Genomic DNA, 13,115 nt, shown 5'->3' with positions numbered 1-13,115 from the left:
TTATTTCGTTTTGTTGTTTATTAAACGGTTTCTCTCATTTAATACTTGCAAAGATGACAAATGAAAAATTACAATGGATGTTTGGGTGTTTTTGATGTATAAAATTAAGAAGGATGGGATGTTTTGGGCGCTAAGTGAGTTATATTTTAAAGCGTAACAGTTTTCTTGCATGTATATGTGTGTATATCTGTGTGTGTGTGTGTGTGTGTTTGCTTAGTCTAAAGAATTTTACATTTGCGTATATAAAGTGTTTTTTTTTTTTGTTTTTGTTTTGTTTTATAATTCTAATTAATATGTAATCATTAATTTACATAAGTAGTACAAAGACCAAATCGGAAAGTAAAACCTGCAAATTGGTTTGGGGCTGATCGGACCCCAAATCAAACTGAAATCTATAATATATAATTACGCCAACTTAAAAAACAAGTTGCATATTAATATTATTTCTCGTTTTTTTGTTTTTCATTTTCGTAGTTTGTGGGTTTTCTTCATTAAATTAAAGCTTACACAACTAATATGTGTGTTTATTATTTATTTATATGTATATATATACGGTTTTTATATGTATATTTAGTAATACGATTCGCGGTTTTAAACTATGTAGTCCCTTGTACGTTTTATGTGTATGTGTATACATATGTGTGTGTGTGTGTGTGTGAAGTGTATGTGAATGTGTGTTCGTATTTTTAAACAATAAACTAAATAAAACCTTGCTTGATGTTGCTATTGTTATTGTTGTTGTTATTGTTAAAATTACAATTCTCGTTTCTCATAAAGTGGTTGTTGGTTGGATGTATGTAAATGCGCTTATCAAATGTTTATACTTTAAACATAATCGATGTATGCTTAACTCGAACTTAACTCTTTTTCAATGCGCTACTTATCATTCACCATTACCTTTCACGCTTTCAAATTCAAATTTGTTGCTAAGTTTTCCTACAATTCTTTTTTTTTGTTTTTGTTTTTTTTTTATATATTTTCTTTTTTTGTTGTTTTTGCCATGTGTATGTGTTTGTTGTGTGTATATAAAGCTGCAATCTAAATTTCTTTCATCATTGTTTTTGTTTTTTTGTTTGTTTTTCGTTTCATTTGTTGCACTAACTTTTAAATATAAGTTAAGACTGTTAACGCTAAAGTTTCACGCGAATTTACAAATAATTTTCTTGCGTTTATATATATAATTTTTTTTTTAATTTTTGTGTTTTTTAGTTTATTTTTTGGAAATTTTTTTTCAGAATTTTTGCATTAACACGTAGTTATTAAATGATTCATCCTTTATATATATGCATGTCGTGTGTGTACATTTCATACACATTAAGTAGTATATATAGAAGGGTATTCAAGACAAGAAATCGGGTCAGTGAATCCGACGGAAAAAAAAACTAACTAAAAAGGAAAACTTGACAAAATTGAAAAACAATCGCCATTAAAAAGATGTTCAACTTGCGTTGAGAAGTGAAGATAGATTGTTTTTCTTGTTTTAAATTTTCTAAGTTTTGATTTTGTGTTGTTTGTTCTTCAAAAGACCTTTTGTTTAACGAGCTGCGCCGCCTTGAAGCGTGTGTTTACTTGTGTGTATGTGTGTTAAGAGGAGCTGGCTTAGATATGCACCAGGCCACGGATATCCGCCACAGAGGCTGCGGAACTGGAGCCGGCAGGGCCGTTGGTGCTGCTGATACCGCTGCCACTGCCGCTGCTATCGACAAAGAGCGTGGAGGTATCGATGCCGGATGTGTTGGGTGAGTTCATCACAGCGTTCACGAGCAGATCATCGCCCACGTCGAGGAAATCGTTAAGGAACGCGCTGTCATGTGCCGTGCCTCCGATTGTCTGCTGCAGACACTTGAGGTTCTTATCGGCAATTTCGAGTGCGCGATCCATCGCCTCGCATTCGTCTTGTTGCACTGCAGCATACAGCAAAGAAAACCGCGACGGCGACGGCAACAGCGACGGCAACGCATAAGCGGAGGATGGCACACAATAATTAGTACAATGAATGCGACAATTAAGTCTGTTATTATGAAATACACACCGGATTGAAATAACTCGTTGAACGCATCCTCCGGCAGCGTATCAAACACATTTACCAAATCATGCTCCTCCAGCAAATGGGCACCATTCAATGCGATATCGTCTGCAAAACGATCAAAAATATATATAGTTAGCAATCAGTGAAGGAATTGTTAAACTGATTTAATTATATACTCACCAGCATCATTCGCGCCTATCAGCTCCGACTCGGACAGACCACCCAGGCCCGTATCCTCGGAGCTGGCATAGGCCGAACTGTTCTCGCAAATGCCAAAGATTTGTTGGCTCAGCAGACTCTCAGTGCTGGCCAGCGATGTGTTGGCATGCAGCGATGTTGCCATCTGCTGGTGCTGGTGTTGATGCTGATGTCCTTGACCTGCTCCCGTTCCCATGGCATTGCCAAAGGCTGCATTAAATGAGGGAAAACCGCAGCTAATGCTGCTGCTGCCACTGTTGCTGTTGTTGTTGCTGCAGTAGCTCATGTTGTTATTGTAATGCAAGTTATTATTGTTGTTGTTGTTGTGGTGCAACTCGTTGCCGGCTGCCGCCAGCTGTGCCACAATTTGGCTAATCTCATCCGCCTTGAAATTGGCGTTTGCCAACAAATTGGCATCCAATTGCTGCTGCTGCTGCTGGTGCTCGGGCTCCAACTTCGCCAGTTGCTGCTGCTGATAGTCGCTGAGCGGCGCCAGCGCTGGCGGTATGATAGACAGCTGCGGCATCGTCAACACAGGCACTGTGGGCGTGTAGGGCTGCAGTGCCGAGTGCGACTTGGCCGATGATTGCGAGTTGCTGGCAATCGACTCCAACGATGTGGTGCTGCTCTTGCGTTGCATTACAGCCGACATCGGCGGCAACGATGTCATGCTCATGACAGTGGGCAATGTGGCGGGCGCGTTGTTTACTGTTGTTCCTGCTCCTGTTGTTGTTGTAGTTGCGTCCGGCTGCTTCTTGGCTCGCTTAAGCGGACGTCCCACCGGATTGGCATTGGGATTCGTTTTGCGCTTACGCTTGCCAGCGGTGGCCGCCGCTGTTGCTGCGGCTGCAGTCAATGCGTAGGCCGGCGCAGGGCCGGGAACGGCAGGAGTAGGCGGAGGTCGTGTCAACTGCTGCACCAGCACCTTGTCTGCTTTGGGCTGCTGTGGCAACTGCTGGCGCGATTGCTGCTCGAGGCCAGGACGCAAATGGCTGTGCGCCGAGCACAGGGCCAAAGTGTGTAGCATGTCAAAGACGGGTGCCTGGCAAGCGGAGCCATTGACGCGCCAAGCCACGCAAGGCTGGAACAGCTTCTGTGTGCTATTGTTGACAATGTGACTCTCACAATGCGCCGCCATGCTGAGCGTGGGCTGCTTACAGCCATTCACCAGACAGCGATTACCAATTCCGCTGCAAAAATGAAGTGTAAACATTAATGAAAGGCTCTATGGGAATGTGAAGGATGTACTTACATGCCCTGTTGTTGATTCGCATGATCCTGGTACTTGACCAGCAGCGTCTGTATGCCCTGCAACCGTTGGCGTGCCGCTCGCATCGGCAGCTCCTGCAGCGGCCGTGTCGAGAGCAGCTGCAACGCCTGTCGTCGTAGCAAACCTTTGCGCACAGCAATGCGTTCCTCGCGATCACGATTTCCCTGCTGACACACCGATTGTGTGGCATCCAAGGCCAGATCCTTGCCACTGCCGTCATGCAGCCAACGTGTCTGTAGGCAATAGGGCACATCATCCAGCGGCAACGGTTCGTTCTCGCTAATCAGACCAACTGCCTGGCGCTTGTTTGCCGTTGCCGGCTGCTTGCGGCGACGTGACGCTGGCTCTGCTGGTGGCTGCAGCTCCTCTGGCTGTTGCACGGCTGCCAGCGGCAGCGGCTGCGGTAACGACAACGGAACCTCCGTTGTCTTGACGCTAGCTTTGTTACCTTTTCGACAGCCGGCGTTGGCAGCGGGGGCGCGACGCTTCGGCGCGGAATTGGCAACTTTGGAAGACATTTGTTCATTTTGCACGGCTGCTGCCGCTGCAGATGTGGTAGGAGGTGGCGCGGGTTGAGCTGCAGCAGCTGCCACAGTCACTCCGCCCAAGCTGGGCAGCAACAGTGGCGCTGACATTGCGGATGCGTTTGCGGGCGATGGCGGAGTTGGCGGCGTTAGTGGCGTCACAGCACCCAGCTTCATCATGGCCGTTTGCGCTGCAATCTTAGCGTCTGTTGCTGCTCCTGGATGTGGCGGCGTCTGTTGTGTGGCAGGACCGGGCAAGAGCACGGGGCCAGGCGGCTTCCGAAAGATGACATTGACTGGAATCTCGTTGAGATCGCTGCTGTTGTCATCGACAGCCTCGGCGGAATGTTTCTTCTCTCCAACAACTGTTGGTGTTGTTATTGTTGTTGTTGTCGCTGCTGAGTTGCTGTTGAATGCCGTCAACGGTGGCGGATGCGTTAGATTGTAACCTCCAAATGTTTGTCGCTTCTGCAGCGTCTCGACAATAATGTTGTTGTTATTGTTATTGGAGTTCTGGCAGGCCAGTGGCAAGGATTTCTTCTTCTTGAGGCACTCGACCTTTTGCAAATGCTGCGCCAGCGTCGTATGATGAAACTTGGACGGCGGCAGTGAAGCGCCTTTGGGCGGCGACATTGCGCCAACAGCAGCAGCTACAACTGCAGTAGCTGGTGGCAGCACAATGGGCGACACCATGGCGGTCACAGCTGCGGTCGGCGGTGATGCGTTCGCTGTGGGCGAGGGTAACGAGGCGGGCGATATGGGCGGACTGACCAGCGCTGTGGCAACGACGAGGTTCGTCTGCTGTGGCTGTTGCTGCTTCTGCTGTGTGGTATCCAATAAAAGTGGCGTTTGCCACAGCGAGGGTGTGTGCGTGTAAAGTGGCGGCGGCGGTGGTGGATGCGGTGCATGATGCTTTGTCGTCAATTTCGCCTGCTGTTGCTTCAGTTGTTGCTGTTGCTGCTGCTGCTGCATCTGTTGCTGTTGTGGACGCACCACGCAAACATTAGTGGCTCGTTTCGGCGACGCTTGCGGCTGCAACTGCAGCGTGGACTGCAATTGCAGCTGCAGCTGTGACTGCGACTGCGACGTTGGCTGCCTTTGAGATTGTGTGACATTATTGAAATTCGTTGTAGTTGTTGCTGCTGCTGCTGCTGTGGTTACTGCTGAAGACGCCTGCGCCTTTGCTGTTGCTACTGCTGTTGCGGCTGTTGCTCTCGCTGTTGCTGCCGTTGTTGTTGCTGTTGCAGTGCCATTCAACTGCGCAATCGACGCTGCTGTTGCACCAACAATGCTCGACTTTTTGCCTGCAACAGTTTGCCTGCTGCTGCCGTTGTTGTTGTTGTTTCTACTATTGTGCTGCGCTTCGTTTAAGCGGGCTCGCGATTTCTGCAACAATAGCCAAAGAGAAATACATTGTTTAGTTTGCCTTGTGACTTGACTTCCACTTGACTTCGACGTCGACTCTGACTTACCTGTGCATTAAATAAAATTGGCGGTGTCGCTGCGACGGTCTCTGTGAATACATAGGGATCCTCAGGCGTATTCGTTTTGCCGGCTGCCACAACGCCAACGCTCTCCCCATCCAACAGTGTCACCGTTGGCGTCGTTTTTGCTGCTAATTTAGCTCCTACTGTGATTGTTGTTGCAGTTGTTGTTGCTGCTGCTGCTGTTGCAAGTGATTGCTGTGTTGCAATGCGCTTTGTGGCTGCTGCTGTGCTTTTTGCTGTTGTTGCTGTGACTGTTGCTGCTGCTGTTGTTGTCGTAATGAATCTTGACGCTTGCTGACATGACATGTCCAATTTGAAGCCGTCGCTTTGCTTTTTTCTTTTATTTCTTCTGCTGTTTGCTATAGCTGCTGTTCTGTTTCAGTTTCTGTTTCTGTTTCGCTTGCTGTTCTTGTTCTGCTTGCTGCTATGTTCGGCGACTTACTTTTGTTATTTGATCTGCAAAATAAAGATAACACAATCCGTTAGCTTAGTCATTGAGAGAAACCGCTGCGCCACTTTGATAAGCTCTTGTCGAGGGGCGTTGTCACGTGTTCTCTTTCTCTCTATCTCTCTCTATTTGCCAAATGCATCAGACAAACACAGACATTCTCTCTGACTCACACATACATATGCAAGCACATGTGAAACGCGTTGCATTAATAATAAACACAATGACTCAATTGTGTGTGTGTTCTGTTTGTTTATTCGAGCCAGTTCGCGCTAAGACAAATACCCTGTAAATGTTTTATAAATTACCAAAGTGAAAAAAGTTACTTTTTACTCACACCACCAATCGATGAAATGCAAATCGATAACCGCTTCGAATGTGACAGATAATAGATAGTGACTGTCGATATAGCGATAAGATAATCATAATCATAAAAATACCAATAGTAAGCAATAAAAATACTTAATGCCAGTCATCGTTTTTCATATGTAGGGTATACAAGAAACGATGCATTTGGCGCGCATGTAAAATAAATCTGCTTGCGTTTCACGTCAACTCAATTCAAGCGAATCGCCAGCTTTCAGCTTTCTTCTTTGCCGTCGTCGACATCGTCGTCGCAGTTGCTGCGCTGCCGGCGCCCCTTCCCCCCCTCCCACAAGCCAATAACATTCCACTCCATATAACCATTGAGAAGAGACAAAGCAAACGCAAAATGCTGATAATAAAACACAAAGCGAAATTTGCAATTATTAAAAAATAATAAACTCTCTCAGATGGACAGACAGACACATGTGTAAACACTCTCTCACACACACACACGAACTACATGTGAATGTGTAGACGTTTTTATCGCAAACGAATTTAGCAACAACAACAAAGTGCGCACATAAATTTGCATGCGAAACGAAAATTGAAAAATGGGAACAAAAACAACATAGCGTATACAAGCAAACACACACATACATATGGATACATATGCATGTGTATGTCTGTGTATATGGGCTATAATCAAATTAAATAAAACAATCAACACAGCACAAACAAAATAAACAAAACACGCTTTTAGGAATGCCTTAGAAAAAGTGCACGAAGCTCTCACAATACAGTAAAACTACGAGTAGTATTATAATTGTATTTTAAAATTGAAATACTTGTATTGCGGAATAGTTCACATATGGAATGCATTTGTGAGAGAGAAGTGAGACAAAGAGACGGAGAACAGCTTCACGACAAACTTCCTTAATGCAACGAAACAGTGTCAAAATAAGATGTATAACTGAATAATCTAATCATTTTGAATACATGACACGCTATTTATTATGTGATTCATAAATTCCGTATTGTGGAAAATTTTATTCATGAAATGCAACTGAGAAGGGTTCTCAGGCAATAAGATGGTTTATTGAAGAGCTTCTGTAATACAATTTTTGGAAGAATGCACTTACATACATAATATGTATGTACAAACCATAGGGTAGAAGGGTATAGTTAGAAAATGATAAATAATCAAAACCGCCGAGACGATCTAGCCATGTCCGTCTGTGTGTCTGTCCGTCCGTCCGTATGAACACCTAGATCTCTCTGAAATGAGAAATAGGTGCTCTCAGCTAAAATCATTGAGAGATATTTTGAATGTGTTATAATAACTTCTATTATGATTTTTTAATAAATATATTGCAATCAAATTGGGTAGCAATTACTTGTGTTAAAATTAAATGTATACTAATGAATAGACTGATTCCCGTAAGGTATGTACTTGATCACACCCTGTAAGAAGTTCTCAGTTTCTTGAATAACTGCAAATTAAATATTTAGTAGTATGCTTTATAGTTATCATCAATTTAGTGGTGTCAAAATAATATGTATACATCAAACAATCTAATCATTTCGAATGAATCCGCTACCACAACGTATGATGTAATTTCCAAAAAAAAGTAGCTTTTTTTGATTGTCCAAATGCGAAATAATAATTGATATTCCAATTATTATAAACATAATTGTAAAGTACTCAGATTGAACAGTGGAAATTATTATATTCCAGTTGTTAGCTTACTGGTTTTGCCAGTTCGTAATGCATTTTTATTGTGCTCATTTATCGTTGATTAACATTAACATTCAACATTATAATACTGCAATTGATGTACAATAATAATATCAGTCGATAAATGTCACAGGTAACATAACAAAAGATGGTGAGCAGAGGGGGGTATCGCCTATTCATAGATTAAGTTCCATTGCATTGTTTACATAAAAGTTTGTTTACATTTCCGAGAAAAAGAAGGAAGTGACGACTACGACGACGACGACAAGCTCTATAGCTAAGCAGCCCACGCTCGCTTTCGTATGCAAGTCTCTCAATTCGATGACGATGAGTCGAATAGAGAAGAGAAGAGTGTACGTGACAGTTTTGTTTATTATTTATGTACTGATGATGATGATGATGCAAAAGACAAAGATAGCTATAGAAGCTAGAGCGACGAAGACGCGGGGGAGAGAACGAGACGGGTAGTGGAGCCCAAGACTACGTGGAGTTCGGCATTGAAATTTGTAAGGTTAAAACTTCGCGAATATGCTCAAAACAGAAATCAAACAAAAATACACTCAAAGTTACGCACACACATACGCGCTTACACTCACGTATACAACACACAGATAGGCAAAGGTTTTTGATCCTAAGCCGCAAGAGAAACCTGCGGCAATAACAAAAAGCGAGAAAAAAAACAACCACAAAATTACAACAACAACAAAAGCGACGAGATTTGTGTTTAGCGTACAAATACAAAGAAAAAGAACCAAAGAAACATTCCGATAATTGCAAATAATGACTACAATGTTATTTGTTGTTGCTTTTGTTGTTGATTTTTCAGTTTGATGTTTCGTGTTGTTGTCCATCTTCTTCTTCAGCTTACGAGAGACACGCCATCGGCGGACTTCGCCTTTTATGGAGTTAAATGTTAACTGGTTTCTTCTTTCAGTTGTGTTGAGAAACGCTCGAGCAACCAAAGCTGATGATAAGGCAGTGACAAAAGAATCAGCTAAAGCTAAGGCAACCAACTCCAAAACTAAAACCAAATGCCAAGACACAAAAAAACTACAAGAAGAGACGTCAAAGACCGCAAAGACAACGACTTGGCAAAACGTGTAGAAACAAAATATAAAAAAAAACCTTACGGATGCTTTACAATCATGAAACATAGATGAGGGTTTTTTATTCTATTTTTATTATGGTAAATACTTGGAACTAAGGTGACGAATCAAATGAAACCAATTTGTGCTCTAATCTCCACGACTCGACTGATCTTTGATACCTGAGACTGAGCTACAAAACAGAACAGGGTGTGTTGCCCGATCTTTCTTTTTAATTCTACTTTAACGTGATTAAAGTGCAGTTTTGCTTGAGCTTGATTCTTGATACTAAACCTCTGCAATCAGTTGAACTATCTATAGTATATATTGAAAGCTGACATATCAGTGCTCACTCAGTTGTGATATGCTTAATTAAAATAAACCTGTGGCTTTTTCTAAACAGTAATTTGTTTGAAATTATTGTTAAGTAACCAAAACAACGAAAAGCTAAAAATATCTGTAATTGTAACGTATTCCAAGCAGTTGGATTTTATACTACTACAATATTCATAAATAAAGATTTACAATATTAATTTGGATTTTTGCGAAAAAGATGGTAAGAAATTAAATAACTTTTATATATCTACATAAATATTCTGACCGATTGAAGTAGAAAGTATTGCAATTAATTTTTTGGAGGAAAAAATTACAAAAAGCGCGTTTATTTAAAAATTCGTATATCTACCCTATATAACACTTAAATTGTGACTGATTGAGTGAACTATCAACGCACAGTTCGAATTTAAAGAGCTATGAGTCTGCGATGTTTACATAGCATAGCTCTAAGAATTTCCTGTGTGCAATAAAACAACATTTCTCAAAAACAAACCAAACAAGCGAAAGGAGAAAACTTGCCTGAAGAATATAAACTGTATAACGAAGGAAGGGAAAACACATGTAGATAAAAGATGCGATGCCCTGTTGCTTCAACGATCCCTGGGCTGTTTAAATGAGGAACGCGACCTTTTCGAGAACTCGCTTGGTGCCTGTTGCTTTAGGTAAAGAAAAGTAAAGAAAAGAAAAGCCTCTTTAAGATCGAGTCCCTTGCTTTTAGCTGAGCTCTGAGCTTGTTGTGCGTGGTGCAATGCCTTGGAAATATGCATGTTGTTGCTGTTGTTGTTGTTGTTAATGATGTTGTTCATGGAGAGAGAAGAGACTGTGACTCAAAGGTCTGTGCTGGTTAAACGAGTTACAACTCAACGATCCAAGCAGACAGAGGACAGACAGACGGACGGACAGACATCGAGTCTATTGAGCAGGCAGGCAGAAAGCCGGTTGAGAGGTTAATTACGAGAGCAAAGCGTTTGCGTCGTTACGCTTAACGCTCCACAACAACAACAACAGCCATAACAACTACAGCTAAAGCGAATGAAATGCACAACATACTAAATTGTAGTTAGCAGTATATAGCAACATTGTAAACTAGCTTGTATCAAATTAAAAAATGTTTTATATATAAAAGCATAGCTCGGTCACATACACATTCATACACTGCACACATACACATGTATGTATGTTTGTATGCGGTTGGAAACGCTCGAGAAATCAACAAAGAACAGGCGTTCTTTTGTGTCAGTTTACAACAAAATTTGTATGGCAAAACCAAGCGATGGTTGGCAAAGCAGCTGCTGTCGACGTCGTGGTTATTGACGCACAACTGAAATTACAATGAACGCACATATTGCAAGTGCAGGAAAAACGAACCCGTTTGCTTCCTTCATAACCGGAAACTGAAGGCTAAATATGTGTGTAAAAGAAAAAGCACAAAATATCAACGAATGTCTGCAAGCACACATACATTACATACATATATAGGTGCATACATATGCATGCTCATAATGACGACCGCAACGAAGCAGCGGCAGCGCAGCAACTGAAGCTGTGCCAAATGGGCAGATGGAAGCAAAACGAAGAGAGCGCCAACAGTCAATCCGTCTGTCTCTCTGTCTGTCTGTCAGTCTATCAGTGTGTAGGCCGCGTCTTTGCATGTGCTTGTGTGAGTGCCCGTTACTTCCCACTTCGCCTTTCTACACTTTTGGCTTCATAGTTTTACACATTGCTTTTATTGTTATTGTTGGTGCATTCACTCTCACAGTATTCCATATACAATGTAACTACAAACACACACATACGCAAGTAGCTTTAGTTTGTAACACCTACGAGTGCCGTTAAAGAAATGTATTTCTATTTCTCGCGAGATTTTGGCAACGCACACATGCACTGAAACACAATCACGATCGTCATGATGACTGTTGCGAAACGTAATTAACATCGCCTGGCACTAACGCACACACGCACGTATTGAGTTGTATGCGTGTGTGTTGATGTTGACGTGATAATAAACAAACCACAACAAAACAAAACAAATTATGAATTCTCTGGTGTAAATGAACTTTTCAGGGTGGTGGGGGGTTGTGCTTTAAAGGGAAAGCGGCAGCATTTCTTCTTGTTTGCTTATCCGTAGTATTAATTTTTACACTTTTGCATTATCTTCATGAGTACACACGTACACACACACTCGCAGACACCTTCATATCTATATAGCGCACTTAAAATTCGGCGTTGCCGGCGTTTTTATACGTTTTTCTCTTCTTTACTTTAAGGCGGTGGCGCGGCGACGTCGCCCTTTTTTTCTCATTCTTCCTTTTTCTTTCACTTCGATTCGTTTCACACACAGAAACACACATCCAAAGAGAGAGACACACCCATACTAGCGCATACAATGCTGCAGCATGTTACCTTGTAATGTTGCACTTGTTTCATTTCTTTATTTAATTTAAGCGTATTTGCAAACACTATTCTTGTGTCATTGAATATTATTTCTCTGTACAATTATCAACGCCTCTTTCATTCGTTTATTATGTTCGCATCGCCGTTTAAACTTTGTTTTTGCCGTTGATTTGTGCTGCAAAACAAGAATGCGTCACAAGCAGCAAACAGACACAGACACACATATACACTCACTCACACACTCTCACGCAAATAATACAAGAGCAGCGCAACAAACGAGAGAAAAAATTTACCCAACCGTCTGATGACGAGTCAAACGTCAAACTGGCGCCGCAGCGACGCTCACCGTATACTTGGATTTGTTGTTTTTAGGTACCCTCCCAAGTGCAGGGTTGCCAGTCTTTATTGCTATCTCTTTTGCACCAAAAATATCTTGTTTTCTTAGGTTTAATAATTGAGTATCATATAAAATAATAAATTAAATACGATATACTAACATTTTCAAACCATTAACTAATCAAAACATTGTTTAAAGCAATAAATTCCAAAGTTCAAATCGAGTATCGACAACTCTGGTCAACATTTGCTTTTCCCGCGCTCTTTGCTTTTGTTTGCACACATACACACACGCTCGCATTCGCACTCACAGCCATTCAGCGCTCTCGCTCTCTCTTTTATGCATACATGCATCACAGCTCACGCAAGTTCACACATACATGAACAACAAGATACATTGCCAATTACGCCAGCACAGACCTGGGAATTTTTTTTGCAGAAAAAATTTTTTTCTTTGCACCGTAATCACAATTTCAAATGCAATTTTCGACTTGAAATCTTTTATCTGCCAACTTGAGACGATCGCTTATCTGTAGAAAATCTGTAGTATTACACTTTATTGTGTTTTGGTTGATTGGGCATCGATTTTAAATGCGTTTTTATTTAATTTATTTTTTCGCGATATTTAAGCGTGTGTGCGCATACGTATTCACACATACAACGACAAGATTTTACAGTTTGCTGAACTGTTATTAACAGTGGCTGAAAACCATTTGGTGGAAAATTGTAGCATTTTAGATTAGTTAAATTTGATTTTATAATTCATATTGTTTGCAAATAAAATACTAACTATTTTCTGAAATATCATATTTATTAATTTGTGGGAATATTAACAAAAAAGTGCGCTGGAAAGGGCGTTTAAATTTGAATTTAACAGAAGCAAGCAGAAAGTGAGAGAGAGGGAGACAACAGTACTCATAATGGAACCTGCTGCAGCTTATCACAAGTACTTTATAGTGAAACGGGT

The 13,115-nt window shown here is 41.6% G+C and overlaps 1 protein-coding gene across 3 annotated transcripts; it reads right to left on the bottom strand.

The window, feature by feature from the left end:
* Positions 1 to 180: 180 nt before the first annotated feature.
* On the bottom strand, positions 181 to 12,772 carry LOC133838119 (uncharacterized). 3 transcript variants are annotated; one of them, XM_062269096.1, is made up of 6 exons: positions 12,569 to 12,772; positions 5,494 to 5,964; positions 3,480 to 5,407; positions 2,210 to 3,417; positions 2,033 to 2,134; positions 181 to 1,904 (listed from the first exon to the last, which is right to left on the bottom strand). In XM_062269096.1, the coding sequence occupies exons 2-6, from the start codon at positions 5,812 to 5,814 to the stop codon at positions 1,600 to 1,602; spliced, it is 3,864 nt and encodes a 1,287-aa protein (XP_062125080.1). In that variant the 5' UTR covers positions 5,815 to 5,964; positions 12,569 to 12,772; the 3' UTR covers positions 181 to 1,599. The 3 variants fall into 3 exon arrangements, with proteins under 3 accessions (XP_062125080.1, XP_062125078.1, XP_062125077.1); XM_062269094.1 differs by lacking the exon at positions 12,569 to 12,772 and adding an exon at positions 12,106 to 12,181; XM_062269093.1 differs by lacking the exon at positions 12,569 to 12,772 and adding an exon at positions 11,822 to 12,128.
* Positions 12,773 to 13,115: the final 343 nt, after the last annotated feature.

Source organism: Drosophila sulfurigaster, chromosome 2R (assembly GCF_023558435.1).
Source record: "Drosophila sulfurigaster albostrigata strain 15112-1811.04 chromosome 2R, ASM2355843v2, whole genome shotgun sequence".
In the NCBI taxonomy this organism is placed as follows: domain Eukaryota; kingdom Metazoa; phylum Arthropoda; class Insecta; order Diptera; family Drosophilidae; genus Drosophila; species Drosophila sulfurigaster.
Note: the sequence above shows the minus strand (reverse complement) of the source record. Positions and strands in the feature narration are given on the sequence as shown.